The 23,185-nt window shown below is 49.6% G+C and overlaps 1 protein-coding gene across 1 annotated transcript in view; it reads left to right on the top strand.

Moving 5' to 3' along the window:
• Positions 1–23,185, top strand: part of RGS6 (regulator of G protein signaling 6) — a 575,553-nt gene that overhangs the window by 541,627 nt on the left and 10,741 nt on the right. The window contains 1 exon segment of the mRNA XM_060139971.1: positions 3,099–3,152. Within this exon segment, the coding sequence (XP_059995954.1) occupies positions 3,099–3,152 (54 nt within the window).

The following is a 23,185-nucleotide window of genomic DNA, read 5'->3' as shown; positions in this document are numbered from 1 at the left end:
GGACTTGGGGGTGCGGGGACCCTCAGCATGCAGGGTGGTGGGGAGTGACTGAGGCAGGGATGAACTCAGCTGGATTTATGGGAGGAGGGAAGGAAGAGCCAGGAGGGACATGGGGTCCGGAAAAGGGGAGGCAGGAGGGACGGCTCAAGGTTCCAGTATGCCTGCAAACGCTCTGCTCGTCTTGGTTCTCATCTGAGGCCCACGTGTGGTTAATGGGACTCTCCTTGCACCAAGTCCCGGGACTCCTGTGCCATGCCGCTTAGGACTGTGCGCATCCCTTTCTTCTCCCTCTCAGCCTCCCGGCAGCAGTCCCTGAGCCTGTGGTTGTCCAGCAACACGCTGTCTGTCGGGCTTCCTCTCTCAGCCACACAGCCCCTCTTTCTGTGTACTGTGACCTCACATGCCAGCATCCTTGTCTCCATATCTGGCTGGTCCCACAGCACTCCCGAGTGTAGAAGAGCCTTTATATCCTGCTTGCCTGCCCTTAGGTAGCCCTGAGGACATCCCCAAGAGCCTGAGAAAGAGAAGGAGACTTCGGGGACTCCCAGAGTGTGAGGAACCCAGCTTTCTTGTTGGCCTGCATCCCTTCCATCAGGTGTCACTACTACGATGGAAAATGTGAAGCCTGACCTCCAGCCCGCTCCCTTGCCAGAGGGTGGAGGTGGAGAGGCCCTGATGCAGCTGGCTGACATCCCCACCAGTAATGGCTCTGATACCCAGTTTTTCAAGAAAAGTTGTGGAGACCTTTGGTGCCTCCAGCCCAGATCTCAGGGGAGAAGGCAAAGTAATTGTTCCTTATTTCTTGCGGCTCAAGACCCTGAACTGATCCCGGTGTGGGGAAATTGTGAGCTTCTAGCAGTCTGACCCAGCTGGGCCTGTCCACACACCCAGAAGAAGCCAGAGGCCATTCAGTCTCCCTGTGGGTCTGAGCACAAAGGGAAAACGCACCCCAGCACAGGGAGTGGGGCTGAGATTCCACAGATCCTCCCGTAGGAGGAAAGCTTCTCGGAGGAGGTCACTTGAATGAGGAAGGAACGGACGGCCTGCCCGTAAAATGTCACAGATGAAGTTCGTTAGAATTAGCCTTCCAGCCCCTACACCAAGGAGTGTCCTTGGGGCAGAAAGCTCTTGCAGATGCCAAAGCCCTTTCAATATCCAGGGGTTAATTGTTTCCAAAGTCAGCGACAAGCCTACTCTTCTTCCATTTCTCCCTGAGTCTCCAGGCATGGACTGGATTTGTAACTCGGCGCTTCCAGGTAGGCCTAGAGTGTCTTCTGATGTCAGGGATGGGCTTACCATGCGATCTACATGTCCAGGTCATGAAGGGAGGTGAGCCACGAGGTCCAGCTAAGAGGAGGGATGTAAATCGGCCTCACTTTTCTGCTCAGGAAGGCTCCTGATGGAGTCTGGAGGCATAGCCTTCCAGTCCTTCCTCCCTAATTCCTCGTCTATCCTAGTATTTTCAGAGATCAGGTTAGTTGCTCTGATGAGCCAGGTCTCGAGGACAGGTGCGCTGGGTTTTGAGGGGCCCCTCCAGAACACTTACGTACCAGTACTTAAGTACAGTTTTCCAGGGCAGCTCGGAGGACCTGTGCAAGGCAGAGGAACCTGAATAAGTCAGGCCAGTGGCCACTCTCTGTGGGCAACAGCTCAGGAGCCAAGGGAAAAGAATGCCAGGCGCAGAATGCCAGCTGCGGGGCCTAGGACTGGCCTGACTTGAGCTGCACAGACAGCCCCCGGGTTGTCCACTGGGTTGAAGCTCAGTCCTGCCGTCCCCAGTGGGGAGACTCCGTACGGTGCCAGGCCAAGCACGGATCCTTCAGTTCCCTGGGCCTGAAGGAGAAAGACCAGCCTGGCTCTGTGGCGGTGTGTCCTTTGTGCTGTGTCTTCCTTCTGCAGCGTCCTCTCTGTCTCCCGGCAGCCAGCTGAGGGGATGGGGCATGACAGCCGAGGAAGCCCTCTGACCTTGTCCACACCCACAGTGGCTACCTTTGGCCCCCTCTGCTTCCAGCACATCCTGCAGACCCACAGACACCTGGCTGCTTCTTCAGCTCTCTAATTTCCATTATTTGCTGTGTGTGTGTCCACGTGAGTGTGTGTGCTCTCCAGGTTTCCCAGGCATGGATTCAGGACCTTGGAACTGGGCTCTGGGATAAACTAGCAGGTATTTGGGATGTAATTCTCCCCCCTTGGAAAAGCAGGAAAGTTGAGGAGAGGGTCAGGTCACACCACACCCCCTCCTCCTCCACTAGAGGAGAACGGCCAGGCCTAGGGGGAGCGTCCAGGGGCTTTGCCTCCTCTTCCCCCTGTGTGGGGAGACGCTCAGCCTGGAGTCCCTGGGAGGTTCCTGCGCCTGCTGTCACCTGCCGTGAGTAAACCTTGGAAGGGGTCACCTGCCCGAGTACCGAGAGAGCATTTTCTGTCCAGAACGCTCCCTCTGAGGCCCAAGATCTTGGTGGTTGCAAAAGACCTGGGTAGAGCCTCCTTGGCCTAAGGACACAGAACGAGAGTCACTAGGGGCCACGAGGATGTTGAGGAAGTTAACAAACTTCCTGGCTGCATCTGAGCAGAAAAATCTCAGAGAAAGTCCCAACCCAGACTCATGGAGGACTCGATGACTTCACCTCGCCCACGGCCGCTTTGGCCGTCTCAGCAGGATTCCCCCACAGGCCCCGCTGGCCCTGGAAGCTCGTCTGGTTTGGGGCCCCCGTTGGGGCCTCCAGTTGGCTCCTGCGCGTGGGCTCAGCCCCTCAAAAGCAGTGAGCAGGCAGTTCCCAACTGCTGACCGAGGGCTCGGCTCCCAGCCCGGTGGCTCCTACTTCAGCCCCGAAGCACGATTAATGGCTCTTCTAGAAGCAGACAGCCCTCTCTCCTCACAGCTCCAGGGAGGCTCTGTTTTCCGTCTCTCCCACTGACTGTTGCGCACAGCTCTGGCTGCTTCTCTTGTCCCGTTCCCCACCCCCCCCCGCCCTGTCTTGCTTTTGTTTTGGTTCATTAGCTGCCGCTGCTGCTCTTGGGGAACGATGTGTAAGCTGAAGATTTTTTTTTTTCTGTATTTTTCTCCCTATCTTTTTTTTTTTTTTTTTGTCCCCCTAAAGCCAGAAAGTGAGCAAGGTCGTAGAACTTCCTTAGAAAAGTTCACTCGCAGTGTGGTAAGTTCAGCCGGTTTTCTTTGGTGGTTGTTTTTCTCTGTTTTGTTTTCTGTGTGTACGGTGGTGATTGTTGTCGTTTCCTTTGGGATGGGAGGGAGCCCAGTGCTTTCCCCTCAAAACACCCACCCGTTTTCTCTTGCAAGCGTCGAGGGTCGGCGGCTTCTCTCCTAGGGATGGATCTGCAAAAGACAAAAGGCCCGGCGGCTCCCTCTGCAGACGGTGCACGGGGCAACCGCCCAGCCTCCGGCCTGGCGTTTGATCTTCTGTCTGTGGCCTTGAGGAGGGAGGAGCTCCCCGCTGCCCTCGGGGCTGCGCGGTTGGTGCACCCTCTGCAGCAGCCCAGGGAGAAGGCCGTCCAACCGGACCATAAAATGAATTGGCTCAGAACCATAGCTCATCTAAAACAACATCCAAATTTCCCTCTGTGGACTCTGACAACCGTGCGGGTGCCCGAGGCCGGCTGCCGCTGCTGCTGTGTCGGCGGCTTTTGCGTGTGCCTAAGGCGGCCGTGCTGCATGGGTTGTGGCGATGCGGTCTACAGCTGGCGCGCGTGTGTGTGTTAGTGGCCTCCGCATGAGTTCCCACATCCCTGACAGCCCCTTGTCAGCCTCCTTTGCACAGCGTGACAGGGAGAGGAGGGCAGTAGCCATGGGGTGGAGCGGCCGTGGGAGGGTCTTCCCCACGGTGCCTGGTGGAGATTCTGGGCTATGAGCTGTAGAACAGCACAGACCCATCTCCCCTTTCCATGATGTTCTCTGTAAGGCAGGGGCATAGGGCTTGATGCACAGGAAGCACTCAGTCCCGCTCATGCACTCACTCGTCAAAAACAAGCTGCTGAGTTCATGGGGCCCAGCCTGCACTCTTCACGTCAAACCAGAGAGAACCAACATGGCAGCCAGGGAGCAGGGATCCCACGTGTGGAACTGGCCAAATTTCCCTTCCCCAAGGGTGGAAGCCCACTGATGCTAACTTGCCTTTTTCCTCCCTCTATTGAAGAGGAGAGTCCTTGTAAACCTGACTACTGTGTGATTAGTCTCGTTATCTTATCCCTTTAATGAAAAGTCTAAGAATTCTGGGTTGAAAACAACCTGATCATTTACCTGTCATAGCTAGGTGCATCTTAACTGGATTTAAACATCATTTTGAATTTGCTAGATGTAAACGCCACAGGAACTCTAGGAGGTGGCAATTAAAATAGGCGTGCTCATCCCATCTCTTCTTTGGTCTTTTCTCCCCATGGCCTTTCCTCATGAGAAATCAGAACTTGCACAGTGTAAGACCTGTGGTTCCCCTGTCTGTCTTCATGGCTGGTTTGCCACGGACATGTAACATCATACACCAAGAAGCTGCCACGGGCTGTTAGAGGCAAGGCCAACAGGAATTCCTTCACCCCCGATGGCTGATAGAGAGTGGTGGGAACCCACCCCTCCCTCTCTTTTGAGGCCTGGAGGCTGTAGGTGGAAGATGTTTAGGGGTTTTGTTGACAAACCCAGAGTATACTGTGGAGAAAGCAGAACTCCTGCAGCCCCATGGAGGCCCTTCATGTTGACTGCGTGGGCTGAGGGTGTGAGAGGAAGCCTGGTACTTGGATGAGGCATCCAAACATCTCCAGGCTGCTCTTCATGAGAAGTGGGTATTGGGAAAGCAAGCGTGATCTCAGTGAAGCTCTGTGAAGAGCATTTATTGATGTTCCTTCATCCCAGAAGTGGTGTTGGTTCAGTGGTTCTCCAAGGTCTGTTAACAAAGCGTTTGGAACGAGAAAGCATCAGACACCACCTTCCAAGCATCTGAAGTGCGCACATGGGAGAACTTAGAGATGTTTCAGGGCCGGCTGAAAGAGAAAACTCTGCCACGTTCCTGAGATTTTTAGGATCTCTATGAGAGAAGGCCCGAACTTCAAAACCAAAAACTTCCTAAATGCCACGCTATGTTTTCTATGAAGACTCTGAGGGGTGGGGCGTTCTGAGTTTTTGTTTCCAGTGGTGGAGGTGGAGATGGATTTGTATTGATCCATCCTTGTTCCTTGTGCTCTTGGGGTAACACCACTTGGGGTAACAAGGTGAGGCTGAGTTTGAGGAAACAGCCCGTGGCCGTAGAATAGTAGCAACTCTCAGAGTACTCGAGGCTGGAACCCGAGAACGTGGTCTCCACAGCCCAGTGTTCTAATCAAACGGAATTAACCAGCCAACGAAAATGCCTTGCACTTTAATGGCCATCTTCTGGATATAATATACATAAAGTGCTTGATTTCTTTAAAAGAAGGTCTACGTGAGTATTTCATCTGCTACATACTGCAAACTATAAAACTCAATGAAAGGCTTGTTCAATAGCATTCTCATGGTGCTGGGAAATATGTGTAAAAAGACCATCCATGTCGTGGAACCAATAATGGGAAAATGAGGGGGTGAAGCTGGGCAGTCCGTGCGCCAAGGATGTGAGGCCAGCTACCATTTAGGACTAACTAGTGGCAAGAAATGTTGACCCAGATGGTTAGTTATCTCAGTCAGCTCACTTCTTATCAAAACTGAATCTGGGTCCAGAATTTCTCCCACGCCAGTGTCCCTTCTTTTCTTGGTAAAGGAGGAAGATGTGGAGAAAGCAGGTCGTTCTTTCCCAGACTCAGGTGTATCATGATATGGAGGGATTATCTGTTGAAGGCCCCAGATGCCCCCTTTGACGTGAGATCCTAGGGAGCAGTTCATTGTGGTTCACGGAAGCTGCTGAGGCCACCCTGGTTTGGGTGCAGAAGGAGCCTTGCGATCCCCATCAGAGGCATTGCTGGGTGAGCTGCTCCTTCCAATGGAAGCGTCATTCTGAGTCACGCAGAGCTTGAACATCAGAGCCAGTGGGGGGTACGCTGTGCCAAGGCATTGTGTAGCTGGGCCACCTAGAGCCACGGAGCTCGCATAATGGCCTGCTCTTTGACAGGGCAGGCCCAGGTTCAGAAGCAGACGTCACTCAAAGTCCACGGCGTGGCACAGCCAGCCCACATCGCATTTTTATTCAGAGCAGAAGACAGGACTCTCTCTGATGAGCCCAGCCCCACGGATGCCCAGCTGGCCAAGCAACGCGCAGCTGGATTTCAGCCCCTCCTTGACCCTCAGCTGCCCTTGTGCAGTGGATGACTCACATCACTGAACGTGGTGGCCCCGGTCCCAAGAGCTCCAGGCCCAGGAAGAGCTGTAACCCATAGCAGCTTCTCAAAGGGGGCCTAAGACGTGGCCTCGGGTCAAATGAATGGAGCCTCTCTCTCCCTAGTCCTGTCCACTGGGAAGCTTCCTTTCACAGTGGCTGTAGAATATGAAAGCCACAGTAGGAAACTTCTGTGGGTTGCCTTTGCATCACCCTCCATCTCCTCTGCAGACTCTCTGGTGGGAGGTCCCAGGCACTGCTGACGGGGGTGGGGGGGAGGAGGGTCTTCTCTAACTAGAGACTGCTTGCTACTGCTCAGTGCCCACCAGTCTGCCATTCTCCACCATCTTCCTGGTTTTGTGGCTGACAGATGACAATGAGGGTGGCCAGAGCGGAAAGGCTGTCCATCCCCCCTGCTCTCTCTTAGGCGTGCTCATTCCTTCAGGGTCTACCGCAAAGCAGGGAGGGCCCCAAAGGGGCGACTTTGACATAGAGGACAGCAAGGATGCATGGGAGGAGGGCCATTAGCCAAGGCTCAACAGCAGCAATTTGATTGCCCTTTTCACATGGTGGCCAGAGCCATCTGGTGAGAACTCCACGGGAGGAGCTCTGGGAGGAAAAGCTAGAAAAAGTCCTCTGCATGGTATCTGCAAGGGATAGCACTTGAGTTAGCAGAAGTGGCAGCCCTGGGTGACGGTGGCATCAGCCTCCCTGGACACCTTTGCCTGGGCGCTCAGCCGAAGCCCCAGGTGTCCTCTTGAGAGCCTCATCAGCTGTAGCCTCGGGCTCCCGAGATGGGCAATGGGGTCGCTGGTGCCTGAGCTACGCTGGAGGCCTCAGAGGAGGGCAGAGATGAGAGCCAGGTGTTCATCACTCTCGTAAGAGAGCATCACAGTTGGGCTTTGTCGAGGTGCTCCTTGGAACTGAAGCAGCAAGGGCCGGGAGCTGAGGGAGCCGTGGCGTGCGCCAAGCAGCATCTCCAAGCATTTCTGTCCTGCCTGCCAAGGAATGCAGCGGGAAAGTCAGATGGAGACCAGGAAGTTCTGGGAGCCAGCTGTCACCCTCCCTCCCTCTCCCTTTCCTCCCGCCCCAACCAAAAGCCAAGGAAAAGCTAATGAGGGCTAAAAAGTCTGCAGCTCACCTCCCACCACCTTCCAGGCAGCTCCGGCCCCAGGCCCAGGTGCTGAACCAGAAGTGGAAGGCTGAGACCCTTGGCAGGCGAGGCAGAGGGCCGGCAGCCAGGGTGCTCCGCCCACCCCTCTCCCCCCCCCCACAGCAGCTCCTTCCCCAGGGAGGCTGTCTCCCCCTCCCCCTCAGCGTGTCAGGGGCAGAGCCGTGCACTCTGCTGCAATGAGTTCTCAAACACCTAGACTCAGCAGAACCCCCAGAGGGCCTTGACCTCAGTTGGAAAAATCCTTTCGGGGCCTCCAGCAAGGAACGATTGGCTAAAAATTCTTTAGAGTTGATTCTGATTGCAAACAGTCCTTGGGCCCCATGGGGACGTCTGGGTCGCAGACTGTAGTGCCAGCCTCTCCCATCTCAGAGCGCTGAGATCCAGCAGCAGTGAGACCCGGGCCTGCCTAGAGATGGGGGCGGATTCCATAGCAGTGCTGGGGAGGGAAAACATGAAAACCTGCCCGTCCTGAGCAGCAAGGACTTCCCCTGGGACTCTGGGAAACTCCTCAGCAGCTCCATGCAGGGTGGCTCGGGCTTCCAGGCTCAGCTTGCCAACAGTGTGGCCTCAGGCCCATCACTAGCCCTCTCTGAGCCCTGGTTTTCTCCTGTGAGCAGTGGTGTGGACTAGATCATCTCTGTGGACCTCTTCAGCTGGAATGTTCTATAGGTCTGTGCTTCTCTGAGCCCTGGTTTTCTCCTGTGAGCAGTGGTGTGGACTAGATCGTCTCTGTGGACCTCTTCAGCTGGAATGTTCTATAGGTCTGTGCTTCTCTGAGCCCTGGTTTTCTCCTGTGAGCAGTGGTGTGGACTAGATCATCTCTGTGGACCTTTTCAGCTGGAATGTTCTATAGGTCTGTGCTTCTCTCTATCCTGAGATTTGCGAGTTGTGCTAATCGTCCCTCAGAGTGAGAGAGGAGCTGCCTTCCTGCCTGGGAAGTGGCTGCCCACCCTTGACACTGGGAAGGAAACCATATTTGGAATTGAGTTGGGTATGTATTTAAAATCCTTTGACAGGGATTTGACAATAAAGCGCCGTCAGAACTGAGTGCGACTGGCACCTGACGCACAGGCCCCATCCCTCCATCGCTCAGGGCTCACTGTACACAGTGACCCCTGGAGGGCAGGGAGGGAGAGGTCGCAAAGAGCAGGGTAGGCACCACGCACCCTGTCAGTCTTGCCGGTGCCGCAGTCCCCGCCATTCCAGGACGGATGCCCAGCTGGGTGTGTGTCGGGAGGTGGGGGTGACGTCAGTCGGGCAGAGGGATGGGCTCTGCGTCGCTGCTGCCGCATCACCCCGTGCATTGTGGGAGGGTGGGAAAAATAGACTCTGAGTATCTGGTGACCTCAGCATCACTCTGCTGTTCTCCTGCCACCACACTTTCTAGTTCCCTGGAGAACTCCGGGCCGGCTTTCCACTGTCCTCTCTTAATGCCCAAAAAGAGGGGCGTGTTAACCTGGTTATAGTCAGTGGTAGGTTAAGTCTCCTCTGGTCTCGATCCTTCTCTCTCCATCTAGGGTCCAAGTGAAGTTTGAAAAAGCATGTTTAATATTATAGTTTTGTAGCTGGAAAATGAAAATGTAAAAGTTTATTTTTTTTATAAACCAACGATCAAATGTAAGACAGCTGAATCAGCTTAGCTGGCAGGATACAGAGAAGACAAAGAGATAAAGCGGCTCTCCAAGGGGGTGTTGGGAGGGGTTCTTTCTGAAACTCTGGGGAAGGGTGAGATTTTTATTTATCAAAAAGGGTCAGAGGTTGTCATTTTTGACACTGCCAGTCCTCTTGGAAGGAGGAACCCCCAGCTGATGGTTCAACCTGTCAACCAAAAGCAGCCAAAAACGCCCTCCCCGCGGAGTGCCCACTCGAGAAGAAATGCGGCAGTGACTCAGCCTCCTGACCCAGGGGACAGCTAGGCTCTGCAAAACTACTCCCTCCTCCTCTGGCCGGCCCTCCCTCTCCCCCGCCCCGGGCTTCTCCTGCCTTCCCCAGACCCCAGTGTGCCGAGCAGTCAAGTGAAAAACTCCCATGAGGCAGAAAGGCACAGCTGTGTGTTTACAGCCAGTGATTCCGATCCAGATCGCATCCCTGCCAGTCTCCCGCGAGGCAGGCTGGGGGCACACTGTGGATGGATGTGCCAGGTGGGAAGCTATTTCGGGAGCTGACCTGCAGCCCTTTGCCGTAACAGAGCCTTCCTCCTACCCCCCACTCAGGAAAGACGTCCTTCTAGAAGGATCTCTCTCTTTAGAAGTGGCTGATGGGGCTGTGGGATTTCAGCCCGTTCCCTGTTGCTTGTACCGTCAGATTTCTGGCTCATGTCCCCAGGCAGCCACGTGAGAACGGCCATGGGCTCCCATCTGTCCAGGGAGAAGGCAGAGGGTGAAGGTGACCGACCACAGGGCCCTCAGCGGGATGAACGGCGGGGAGTGCAGGCCACGCAGGGGACAGGACGCCCGCTTCTCCAGAGGACAGAATCCGCCTCGGACCTGCCAGGGGAGCAGCGGTACCACGCAAGGGGCAGGAGACAAACCTCCAGGCATTAGGCAGTCTTTGGAATAGCAGGAACCTAGGAAGGAGACAAAGCTGCCAATGTCAAGGTCAGGGAGAAGAGACCCAACTCTGCCTGTGTCCAGACTGGACGGTTAGAAGTCAGAGAGCTCAAGGTCAAAGGACGGTTGGAAGTCAGAGAGCTCAAGGTCAAAGGCTGAGAAGTAAGCCAGCCGCGGCATTCCCTCAGAATGAGCTCCTGGTGAAAGCAACGCGGGAGTCTCCCCTGTTTCTGAGCAGCAAATGAGTATCTTTGGTTCAAATCGAGTTTGGGAACCATGGTATTCTGGAAGGAGGGCAGGATACAAATCCGTAGGAAGGAACAATCTCTAAAATGTTGCTATGAAGCAGAATGCTAACTGGGACACCGCAGGGGAGCTGAAAAGAGCTTGGAGCAGTGGGATCTTCAGTTTAGTGATGTTACCTGAAGGCCAATGAGAGAAAGACTCTTGAGTGTTTGTTTGCTGGCTCCCTGACAGATGGGAAGGTGGGACGGGGTTGGGAGTGTATAGCTGCCCGGGCAGTGGCAGCGTCCAAATGGCAAGAGTTCTGCCACACCTGCCGGTCACAGTCGATTCATTTTGGCCTGAGCAATGGTACCACAGCCCCAGACAAGAATGGGCCTCATTGGTGTAATATGTGCAGGAACTTTCCACACCCTCCTTGCAAGCCTGGCTTACTGTAGATGGATGACCGTCATAACTACATCCCTTGCTCCAGAAAATATTTATTTGTGACCAGATACCAGTGCAATAAGGTTGAAAATACTATCGGTTCCTGTCCCCTGTACCCCTTCCACCTCCGCTGCCTCTATGTTTGCCCATCATTAGGGAAAGCAAGTATATTCATCGCATCTTAATGGCTGATAAGATGGTGAATTAACAGATCTATGTCCATGGGAAATGCAGTTTCTAGTTGTGGCCACAAGGGTCCAGCCATAGCCCTGTCCTATCCACATCCTTTTTGATGACTCAGATGGAGAGACAAACATGTCAGTCACACTCAAAGTTGCAAACCTGGAAGGTACTGCTCATTGGATAGGTAATGGAATTACCATAAAACCATCTCCTTCAGGTAGAATGATGGGTCCAAACAACCAGGTATAATTTAACCAGATAAAATTTATGTTAAAAAAAATTCAGTCTCACAACTACAGGGTGGCATTCCTAGCCTTCACTGTAATTCAAGTTTAAAAAATTCTGGGGTTGCAATTGATTACAAGCCTGATAGAAGCAAAAGCAGGATGCGATCACTTTTTTTTTTTTAAGCAACTTTAGGTTGTAATAACAAAAGTGGAACAGTCAGAAAAGAAGTGCTCCACTGCTCTCTGTGTTGCTCTAGACTGTGTTGATCTTGGTTCTAAGCCCCTGCGCTTTATCGGGAACTTCAACAAACTAGAGAAAATTCAGAAGAGAATAGCTGGGGACTCTGGAAGCCATGTCAGATGAGACTGAAGGAGATAAAGGCGTCCTGCCCCTAAAGAGATTCAATAACCATCTAGAGCTATATGTGTGTTCGTCTCCCAGAGTGAGTGGACATTTCTGGATTGTTCCAGACAAAGCTAGAACACATGCGTAGAAGACATGGGGACGGTCACTCATTCTAAGAATATTCTAACAGTAGCAGCTTCCCAACGATGGAATATGTCACCCCAAGGAAAAAAGGAGCTCCCTGGAAACGTTCAGAAGCTGAGTGGCCAAGGATATGGTAGAGCAGGTTTCTGCTCTGCATTCCATCACCTCTTCCAAATGGAATCCTCGGATGCATTAAATACTTGTGAACTACTGCATTTTATCATATGGTTTATAAATAAGCTACGGAAAAGGAGGACAGATCACATGGAGGGAGTTTTCTGAGACTGGAGGAGAGGGATCCGGAGAAGATTAGATTTTACCTTGAGGGAGAAAAGCCAGATGACGATGAAGGCAAGGCCAGGCCACTGTCAAGAAGTGGAATTGCTGCCCTGCACTCGTCATCCTGGCCTTTTGTTTTCGGTTTTTTAAGCCAATCGCTGCTGCTGCTGCAGCTGAGCCCTGGGCAACAGGCCTCTCTCGCCTGAATGCCCAGGAGGAAATCAGTGCACGGAGGACACCGGTGCCCGTTGGCTTAGGGAGGCTGAGCACAGCCAGGGTTGGCGTGTGCGGGGTGCCCTGGCCTTATGCTGGAGAAGGCTTGGCCTGACATCATTTCCATCCAGAAAGGGTGTTTTGTTGAAAGAAAAGATGATCAAGCCAGTTGCCTTTTACCTGATGCCAGTGCAGGTTCCAGGCAGACAAGCTGGCCCCCAAACTGTCTCAGCCTGGCCAGGAACAGAACACGCCCCCTGATACCTTAGACCACGGGGAAACTGCACTCGTGGGCCCCCTCCTCCTGGGCCCTTCCGTGAGGACTCATCTTCAGCCCAACTCAGGGGAAGGGAAGGGCTCTCGTGTCACATTCTTGCCAGCTGTCCCGAGGACCAACCTGATTGCAAATGACACTCCCTCCTCTCTCGGGCATTGCCAGGGCTGCCTTCAACTCATCATGGGATTGTATAATTATGGTGATTACAGCTTATGGCTTTTTTCCTCTCCTCATCTTTTGCTTTCAAATTCTTTGAGGCCTCTCATTAAACATGGTGATCCTGATAAAGTCAGCAAAGTTTTAATAGGACATTTTTTGAAGCCAAAGAAAGCCCAGTCAGAGTTGATTGTTACTGTGTTCCCTCATACAGGCCTTTAAAACTCTGGTGGGCGTGACTGATGCCTGGATATAAGAGGTAGGGGAGAGAGAGGTATGGGGATCCAGGGGGTGCCCATGCTCTTTCCCAGGGTTGCAGAACTGATCTACACCATGACCCTGGCCTTTCTCATTTGTACCAAGAGCACATGCATCCAAATCCCCACAGCTAATGGGAGAAGACAGACCATCAAGTAAGGGTAGAGGGCCTGCCCTTTCCCTCATAGCACACTAAGTTGGGAAATGGAGGTGGAGCCGCCAGTACAAAACCCAAGCCAACCTTGTGAGCTGTGGCAAAAGTAGAGGGGAAGTTCTGATGGATCCTCTGTCCTGAATGATCCTGGAAGGTTCCAGGGCTTCCATCATTCTAACTATGTAAAGGATTCAACCATGAGTATTTGTGAGCGGTCACCGCCCTGTGGTCATATCCTCAAGGGCGGTTTCCTTAGTAACGACACAGCTTCAGAGCCCCTCATTTGCTAGCCCTCAGTCAGAGCGTTGCTGAATTGTTCCTAGATGTGTAGGACGTTATGAGGATCACCAGGAAGGCGTGCGGCTGGGGTGGTGGCCACTAGGGCCCCCAGCTTGCCCTTCAGCAGCTTTGTGTAGGTTTGATGTCAGGGTCCCCTTTCTTTCCATCCTCCCCAGGACTGCACGGAGGACTGCACAGCGACGTGCATCTTGCCCTGGCAGGAGTTTGTTTTGAGAGGCTCCAACTGGCCCCTCGTCCTGCCCTGAGCCAGCTATCTGGGTGTGACTGAATAGCACTACCTATGAGAGGTTAAATGTCAAAAACCTGGCAGTGATATTTCCCCCAACTGCATCCTCATCCCCTACCGAAGATGACCTGCTGGCTCCGCCCCCTGAGAACAACATCCCTTTAGGGGCCACCAGAATGTAGAGAATGGGCTCAGGGTTAGGGATGGGCAGCCCCTGTTGAATCCTATTTCTCCACCTGAAGTTGGTATAAGACCCTGGGCAAGCCGCTCACTTGCCCGGTGGGTACAATGATGCCTGCTGCCCTGGGTGGATGTTGGCACTAAATGAGGGCATCACAAGGACAGCTGCCATGTCTTGGGCGCTCACGTTGTCGCACTGTGGGCATCCGTGTCATGCAGAACTTGGCCTGAGAGGGACTTCGGTTCTCCCCCAGCTCCACCACTTAACTGCGTTTCAGACTCCAAGCCTCAGTTTCCTCACCTGTAAAAAAGATAAGAGTAAATGATTAAGAGGGAAAGAATACATAAAGTGCTTAGCGTAGTGTTTGCAGTATATACGCTTAAGTATAACTCTTTGTATTATTATTTTCATTATTATGATGTTACCTGCAGCCCATTAGCTCTTATTACCTTATCTGATTTCCAGCCACGTCCTGCAAGGTAGGTATTATTGTATTTATTTTGCAGTTGAGGATGGTGACACGCGTATCTCAAATACGACAATTGTGCGCAAAGCACATTCGTTTATTACAGCAACCGGCTCATGACTCTACTCGATAAATGGTAGCTATTATTACTGTCTTATTTTGAAAGTCAACTCAGAGAGCCAGTTTCTCTGCTTTCCCTAGGAATGGAGGGACTGTGGTACCCAGCACACCAGCTTCTGCCCTGTGGTCTATTTCTCAGGGCCCCTGTGCACTTCCCAGGAAGCTGTAGGAGCTAGGGGCTTGTAGCAGTGTGGTGCCAGGACGTGGGGAGGGCCACCAAGGAAACACTGCCTACGTTGTCAGGATCTGGCATTTGCCCCGACTCCTGAGGTGCGGGACCCTAAGATGCCTCCTGCTTCCAGACACAGATCGGAGATGGTTCTCCCCTATAAGAGCATGAAATCCAGTCCTGCAGATGTAGCGCTCTGCACCGCAGAAGCCTCGTTCCCAGAAACCCTCACCTGGCAGCTGTCTGCCTGCCTGGAGCCACCCTGAGCAGTACAACCTCACCAAGTCTGGTTGCTCCATCTGCCAGATAAACAGAGGCTCCTAGTTTTTAATTGCGTGCTACAAAGTGGGTTGGTTGGAGGAGTCAGAACCAAGTGGCAGGGGATGCTTTGAAATCCCTCGGAAGCCAGCCCCCTGGGCGGCACGCTCCCACTGCTTGCAGTGTTGACAGAAACAGAAGCAGAGAGGCCATTTCCACTGACACGAATGGCTTTTTCCTGGGGAAAGTCAGGTTTATATATGTATCTTAAGGTAAATGCTTGAAGTTTGCAGTGTCTGTCAAAGACTGGCATCTTAGGAGCCTGACGTAAAGCTCTACAGCCAGTCATGTGGTTGCTCGTGAACCTTGCATGAGATGCTTCTGCAAGTGCCTGTGGTGTAAACACTCACATGAGCATGTGCACAGCTGCATACACAGGTGCATGTGCTACCTGCCTGATAACACGCCTCCGTGTTCAGTGTATGGTACGTGTGTAACATACGCTGCAGACCTGCATGTGCCTCTGCGCATGGACCGCCTGCCCACTGCTGCTGTGTGCGTGTCTGGGCAGGGGCTCCCCTAAAGCCACAGGTCTTCACGGTTTCAGCTGGATAAGTTATTCTTCACTTCCCTTCCTAAAAACACAATTGCCTAGTGCTGTTGGCGCAGAGTCAGAATGGCCGCTGCATTTCACCCCCGAGGTGGCTTCCTTCCAGCAGTGGGTGAGTGATCCCGGCGTCCGAACTCTCTAACCTTCTTTGGGATCCTTCTGCCCAGAAGGCGTTCCAAATCCGGAAGAGATGATCTGTTTGTCCGTGGCCTCATCTCTGCCCGCCCCTCCTGTTCTCACACCCTAGTTCCATGGACAGTGGCACCCATTTTTTAGTGTGCCCATTTTTCCTGCCTCTTTTTTTACACCCATAGTTTTTTCTTCCTAAGAAACAAGAAGCTGAGGGGTCTAGAAATGACACGGAGATGAGTGCCTTGTCCCAGAGGCAATGTACAAATAATGTCTTCAGGTATTGATCCTGTAACTCGCTTCTCCTGGACCCCTAGCAGAAATGCCCTCTATCTTTGAAGATGCTTTTAGACCCAACAGCAGCATCCTGAGGCTTAGTCTCCCACTTACAGCTTCCATGGCTCTTCCTCTGTGGTCCAGGGCCAAGTCCTGTGGGAAACTTGGAAATCTCACCTTTCTACCTGCTAGACCACCAGGGGAGAAGAGGGCTAGGGAACCGCCCATCCCCTGTGTCACAGGGATGGAAAGCATTGCAGCGACATGTGAAAAGGGTTTGTAGGTAAGTAAGAAGGTTCTCTGTGGCTAAGAATTCCATCAGCCCACGTTTCTGTCCAGAGATGTCTTGAAAAATGCTGCTTGACCTGTCACCTGCTGCACTTTTTCAGGTTAGAAATACATGTCTGATAAATGCCCGCCAAACTGCATTCCTGAGAGTAGGGAGGAAAGAGAAATGAGCCAGCCCTCTTTGAATGTGTATCCAAATGGACTTGGACATTCACGGAAAGATTATGCTTTGGGGCGGTGGGGACAGTCAGCATGTTGGCAGCCTGTGCCCTCGAAACTCTGCCTTGGCAGCCGGCTTAACCAAGGACCCCAAGCCATGGATGTGTTCTGGGTGAACGTGTTCACGGGAGATGAGAAGTGCCCTTGGGAGGGTGGGGTTAGAGTCCTCCTGGGTCCTGAGAAGGATCTCACACTGCCGAGCAAGTGATCCCTCCTGCTGTCTCATCCACTAGTCTTCAGCAGCGCTCTCCCCTGTCACCCTAGGCAAGGGTCACTTGAACTTCCTAGTTGGAAAAAAAGCAGCATCAAGTTGTTGCCGATAGCAACTCAGCCATGTCCCTGTTTCCTTGAGTCTTTGGTCCCTTGCCTAGTTTGGGGTGAACCAGCTCAGAGATGCCAGAGAACATTTAAGGGAGAGGAGGCAAGCACAGCGTGGGCTAAGGAAGGCGTGCCATCGGGGGGCCTTGTGAACAGGATGCCCACCTCCGCTCCACCCCTGTGTCCACCAAGAACTTGCTGCAGGCTGAGTGCAGAAAGAGCACCAGGGTTTTTCAGTCAGAATGAGAGGAAGGAGATAAGAGATCCGGTAATAAAAGGGGGGCATTTCTCCTGCATGAGGTGAAAAAAGCAGCAGGGAAAATGGAAATGCACAACTTGGACAGGAGGCTGGGGAGTCGGGGGCTGGGCATTGTGCCACCAGTGTCGGGCACAGCTGCTGAGCGCTTGTCACTCCCGGCATCCGGCATGCCTTCCCGGTTCCAGATTTGTCCCTGCACAGCTGGGGACCATGGAGGAAGGTCTCCCGTCACCCACCAAAACTAACAGGTAGAGGTCGGACTTTGCAAAGAGCCCCATAAGTGACGAGCACGATGAGGGGGCGGGAGTCAGAAGTGCGAGGAAGGGCAGCTGGGGAGGGCTTCCCCAGCTAGCTCGATTTGGGCGCGTGGTTCTAATTGGGGTTGGTTCTAATTGGAGTAAAGCATCCGCCCGCCCCTCTTCAGGAAGGTAAATATCACACCTGCTTGTCTCCTCCCTGGGACTGTTGCTATGGAGATCCCAGAGGCATTGACACCAATAACACAGGGCCACAAACAGAAGTGGCAGCTTCACTGGCCGGTCCAGTAGCCACCGTTTTAAACCCATGAGCGCCAAGCAGCGGTGACGTGCACCTCAGCTCAGCACAACAGCCAAAGTCCCACTTTGCCAGGCTTGCCAGCCAGAAGGTAGCAGCTTTTCCTTCTCAGGAGTCCCCAGTGTGAGGAAGGGAAGCAGCTTAGGCAGAACAGAAATGCCTGGGATGGTCTCAAGTGTGCCCAAGAGCTGAAGCATCTTTCTCAGTGAGGTTGAGAAAATCACCCTGCACCGCCCAGAGAGATAGTCTGGTGTGGGTAGATGTGGAGGAATCCTTAGTCCCGAGCTTTTCCACCTGCCTCCTTCCTTGAGAGTGACAGTCATGTACAAGGGAGAAGGTGGATGGGCCATGAAGGCCACTGACCAGCTGTGTGCACTCAGGCTAGTGGTTCAACCTCATGTGTCCGGCGAGGGTTAAAGGAATACCTAACTGGCAAGGATGCTGTGGACATTAGCACAGGTGTCTCTCAAATGTCTAGTGCGCTTGACACACAACAGCTGTTCTATGTTCAATCAGTGGGTGGCCGTTAGTAACTTTCCTCGGCAGCTAACCTGTGTCCCTGGTAAGGGGACTGTCCCCACACTGCCACCATCAGGGTCTGGTTGAGTCGAAGAGGAGGGCACTTGAGAAGGGAGGGTGCATGAGATAACGATGCCACCCCGTTGGGCAGGAATAAGAAATTCAAAGAGAAAATCCCTGGAGATAGGGGATATAGGTTGGTCCTCTCACATTTAGTTCAGATAAACTCAACGTTTCTAAATTTAAAAAAAAAAAATGAAGTAAAAATTAAAAAAAAAAAAAAAAGCACTGCTAGTTGCCAGGCTAGAGTAAGGTGTCTGGACCTGCTAATGATCCCAGTAACATTTTGTGGGAATTGCTCTCAGCAGACACGACTGCAGGCAGATTCCATAGACCCACCATTGACGTGGAAAAACCTGATTGTTTATATTACTGTACATAAGATGGTGGGCTATTGCAAAAGAATCCACTGTTTATATTTTTACCATATTCCTTACTTTTTACATAGGTTTAATGTATGTTAAGTCTTCATCCAGAGAGCTTTTTTTAAATATAATTCAATTTTCACCTATCTCTTGATTTGGGGGGGGAAGCTTTGTTTTATGTTTGTGGTACCCTTTTTTTTTTAACATCTTTATTGGAGTATAATTGCTTTAGAATGGTGTGTTAGTTTCTGCTGTATAACGAAGTGAATCAGCTATACATATACATATATCCCCATATCTCTTCCCTCTTGCATCTCCCTCCCTCCCACCCTCCCTATCCCACCCCTCTAGGTGGTCACAAAGCACCGAGCTGACCTCCCTGTGCTATGCGGCTGCTTCCCACTAGCTATCTATTTTACATTTTGTAGTGTATATATGTCCATGCCACTCTCTCACTTCGTCCCAGCTTACCTTTCCCCCTACTGTGTCCTCAAGTCCATTCTCTACGTCTGTGTCTTTATTCCTGTCCTGCCCCTAGGTTCTTCATGACCTTTTTTTTTTTTTTAGATTCCATATATATGTGTTAGCATACGGTATTTGTTTTTCTCTTTCTGACTTACTTCACTCTGTATGACAGTCTTTAGGTCCATCCACCTCACTACAGATAACTCAATTTCATTTCTTTTTATGGCTGAGTAATATTCCATTGTATATATGTACCACATCTTCTTTATCCATTCATCTGTTGATGGACACTTAGGTTGCTTCCATGTCCTGGCTATTGTAAATAGTGCTACAATGAACATTGTGGTACATGACTCTTTTTGAATTATGGTTTTCTCAGGGTATTTGCCCAGTATTGGGATTACTGGGTCATATGGTAGTTCTGTTTTTAGTTTTTTAAGGAACCTCCATACTGTTCTCCATAGCAGCTGTATAAATTTATATTCCCACTAAAAGTGCAAGAGGGTTCCCTTTACTCCACACCCTCTCCAGCATTTATTGTTTGTAGATTTTTTTGATGCTGGCCATCCTGACCAGTGTGAGGTGATACCTCATAGTAGTTTTGATTTGCATTTCTCTAATGATTAGTGATGTTGAGCATCCTTTCATGTGTTTGTTGGCAATCTGTATATCTTCTTTGGAGAAATGTCTGTTTAGGTCTTCTGCCCATTTTTGGATTGGGTTGTTTGTTTTTTTGATATTGAGCTGCATGAGCTACTTATATATTTTGGAGATTCATCCTTTGTCAGTTGCTTCACTTGCAAATATTTTCTCCCATTCTGAGGGTTGTCTTTTCGTCTTGTTTATGGTTTCCTTTGCTGTGCAAAAGCTTTTAAGTTTCAATAGGTCCCATTGTTTATTAGGGTTCATTGTTTATTTTTGTTTTTATTTCCATTTCTCTAGGAGGTGGGTCCAAAAAGATCTTGCTGTGATTTATGTCATAGAGTGTTCTGCCTATGTTTTCCTCTAAGAGTTTGATAGTGTCTGGCCTTACACTTAGATCTTTAATCCATTTTGAGTTAATTTTTGTGTATGGTGTTAGGGAGTGTTCTAATTTCATTCTTTTACATGTAGCTGTCCAGTTTTCCCAGCACCACTTATTGAAGAGGCTGTCTTTACTCCATTGTATATTCTTGCCTCCTTTATCAAAGATAAGGTGACCATATGTGCATGGGTTTATCTCTGGGCTTTCTATCCTGTTCCACTGATCTATATTTCTGTCTTTGTGCCAGTACCATACTGTCTTTTTTTTTAACATCTTTATTGGAGTATGATTGCTTTACAATAGTGTGTTACTTTCTGCTTTATAACAAAGTGAATCAGCTATATACCATATTGTCTTGATTACTGTAGCTTTGTAGTATAGTCTGAAGTCAGGGACTCTGATTCCTCCAGCTCCATTTTTCTTTCTCAAGATTGCTTTTGCTATTTGGGGTCTTTTGTGTTTCCATACAAATTGCAAAATTTTTGGTCTAGTTCTGTGAAAAATGCCATTGGTAGTTTGATAGGGATTGCATTGAATCTGTAGATTGCTTTGGGTAGTATAGTCATTTTCACCATGTTGATTCTTCCAATCCAAGAACATGGTATATCTCTCCATCTCTTTGTATCATCTTTAATTTCTTTCATCAGTGTCTTATAGTTTTCTGCATACAGGTTTTTGTCTCCTTAGGTAGGTTTATTCCTAGGTAATTTATTCTTTTTGTTGCAATGGTAAATGGGAGTGTTTCCTTAATTTCTCTTTCAGATTTTTCATTAGTGTATAGGAATGCCAGAGATTTCTGTGCATTAATTTTGTATCCTGCTACTTTACCAAATTCATTGATTAGCTGTAGTAGTTTTCTGGTAGCATCTTTAGGATTCTCTATGTATAGTATCATGTCATCTGCAAACAGTGACAGTTTTACTTCCTCTTTTCCGATTTGGCTTCCTCTTATTTCATTTTCTTCTCTGATTGCTGTGGCTAAAACGTCCAAAACTATGTTGAATAATAATGGTGGGAGTAGGCAACCTTGTCTTGTTCCTGATCTTAGTGGAAATGGTTTCAGTTTCTCACCATTGAGAATGATGGCCTTTACTATGTTGAGGTAAGTTCCCTCTATGCCTACTTTCTGGAGGGTTTTTATCATAAATGGGTGTTGAATTTTGTCAGAGTTTCTTCTGCATCTATTGAGATGATCATATGGCTTTTATCCTTCAATTTGTTAATATGGTGTATCACATTGATTTACATATATTGAAGAATCCTTGCATTCCTGGGATAAACCCCACTTGATCATGATGTATGATCCTTTTAATGTGCTGTTGGATTCTGTTTGCTAGCATTTTGTTGAGGATTTTTGCATCTATGTTCATCAGTGGTATTGGCCTGTAGTTTTCTTCCTTTGTGACATCCTTGTCTGGTTTTGGTATCAGGGTGATGGTGGCCTCATAGAATGAGTTTGGGAGTGTCCCTCCCTCTGCTATATTTTGGAAGAGTTTGAGAAGGATAGATGTTAGCTCTTCTCTAAATGTTTGATAGAATTCACCTGTGAAGCCATCTGGTCCTGGGCTTTTGTTCGTTGGAAGATTTTAAATCACAGTTTCAATTTCAGTGCTTGTGATTGGTCTGTTTATATTTTCTATTTCTTCCTGGTTCAGTCTCGGAAGGTTGTGCTTTTCTAAGAATTAGCCCATTTCTTCCAGGTTTCCATTTTATTGGCATATCATTTCTTGTAGTAATCTCTCATGATGTTTGTATTTCTGCAGTGTCGGTTGTGACTTCTTTTTCGTTTCTAATTCTATTGATCTGAGTCTTCTCCCTTTCTTTCTTGATGAATCTGGCTGATGGTTTATCAATTTTGTTTATCTTCTCAAAGAACCAGCTTTTAGTTTTATTGATCTTTGCTATCATTTCCTTCATTTCTTTTTCATTTATTTCTGATCTGATCTTTATGAGTTCTTTCCTTCTGCTAACTTTGGGTTTTTTTGTTCTTCTTTCTCTAACTGCTTTAGGTGTAAAGTTAGGGTGTTTAGTTGAGATGTTTCTTGAGGTAGGATTGTATTGCTATAAACTTCCCTCTTAGAACTGCTTTTGCTGCATCCCATAGGTTTTGGGTCATCGTGTTTTCCTTGTCATTTGTTTCTAGGTATTTTTTGATTTCCTCTTTGATTTCTACAGTGATCTCTTGGTTATTTAGTAATGTATTGTTTAGCCTCCATGTGTTTGTATTTTTTACAGATTTTTTCCTGTAATAGACATGTAGTCTCTTAGTGTTGTGGTTGGAAAAGATACTTGATGTGATTTCAATTTTCTTAAATTTACCAAGGCTTGATTTGTGACCCAAGATATGATCTATCTTGGAGAATGTTCCATGAGCACTTGAGAAGAAACTGTATTCTGTTGTTTTTGGATGGAATGTCCTATAAATATCAATTAAGTCCATCTTGTTTAATGTGTCATTTAAAGCTTGTGTTTCCTTATTTATTTTCATTTTGCATGATCCATCCATTGGTGAAAGTGAGGTGTTAAAGTCCCCTGCTATGATTGTGTTACTGTCGATTTCCCCTTTTATGCTGTTAGCATTTGCCTTATGTATTGAGATGCTCCTATGTTGGGTGCATAAATATTTACAATTGTTATATCTTCTTCTTGGATTGATCCCTTGATCATTATGCAGTGTCCTTCTTTGTCTCCTGTAATAGTCTTTATTTTAAAGTCCATTTTGTCTGATATGAGAATTGCTACTCCAGCTTTCTTTTGATCTCCATTTGCATGGAATATCTTTTTCCATCCCCTCACTTTCAGTCTGTATGTGCCCCTAGGTCTGAGGTAGGTCTCTTGTAGACAGCATATATACGGGTCTTGTGTTTTTATCCATTCAGCCAGTCTATGTCTTTGGTTGGAGGATTTGATCCATTTACATTTAAGGTAGTTATTGATATGTATGTTCCTATTACCATTTTCTTAATTGTTTTGGGTTTGTTATTGTAGGTCTTTTCCTTCTCTTGTGTTTCTGGCCTAGAGAAGTTCCTTTAGCATTTGTGGTAAAGCTGGTTGGTCGTGCTGAATTCTCTTAGCTTTTGCTTATCTGTAAAGGTTTTAATTTCTCCATCGAATCTGAATAAGATCCCTGCTGGGTAGAGTAATCTTTTTTTTTTTAAATCATTTATTTATTTATTTATTTTTGGCTGTGCTGTGTCTTTGTTGCTGTGAGCGGGTTTTCTTTAGTTGTGGCAAGTGGGGGCTACTCTGCCTTGCAGTGCACGGGCTTCTCATTGCAGTGACTTCTCTTGTTGTGGAGCATGGGCTCTAGGCATGCGGGTTTCAGTAGTTGTGGCTCACAGGCTCAGTAGTTGTGGCACACGGACGTAGCTGCTCTGTGTCATGTGGGATCTTCCTGGACCAGGGCTCGGACCCTAAACTCCTGCACTGGCAGGCAGATTCTTAACCACTGCGTCACCAGGG

This window comes from Lagenorhynchus albirostris, chromosome 1 (genome assembly GCF_949774975.1).
Source record: "Lagenorhynchus albirostris chromosome 1, mLagAlb1.1, whole genome shotgun sequence".
NCBI classification, from domain to species: domain Eukaryota; kingdom Metazoa; phylum Chordata; class Mammalia; order Artiodactyla; family Delphinidae; genus Lagenorhynchus; species Lagenorhynchus albirostris.
The sequence above is the reverse complement of the archived record's forward strand: the minus strand, read 5'-3'. Positions and strand labels throughout refer to the sequence as shown.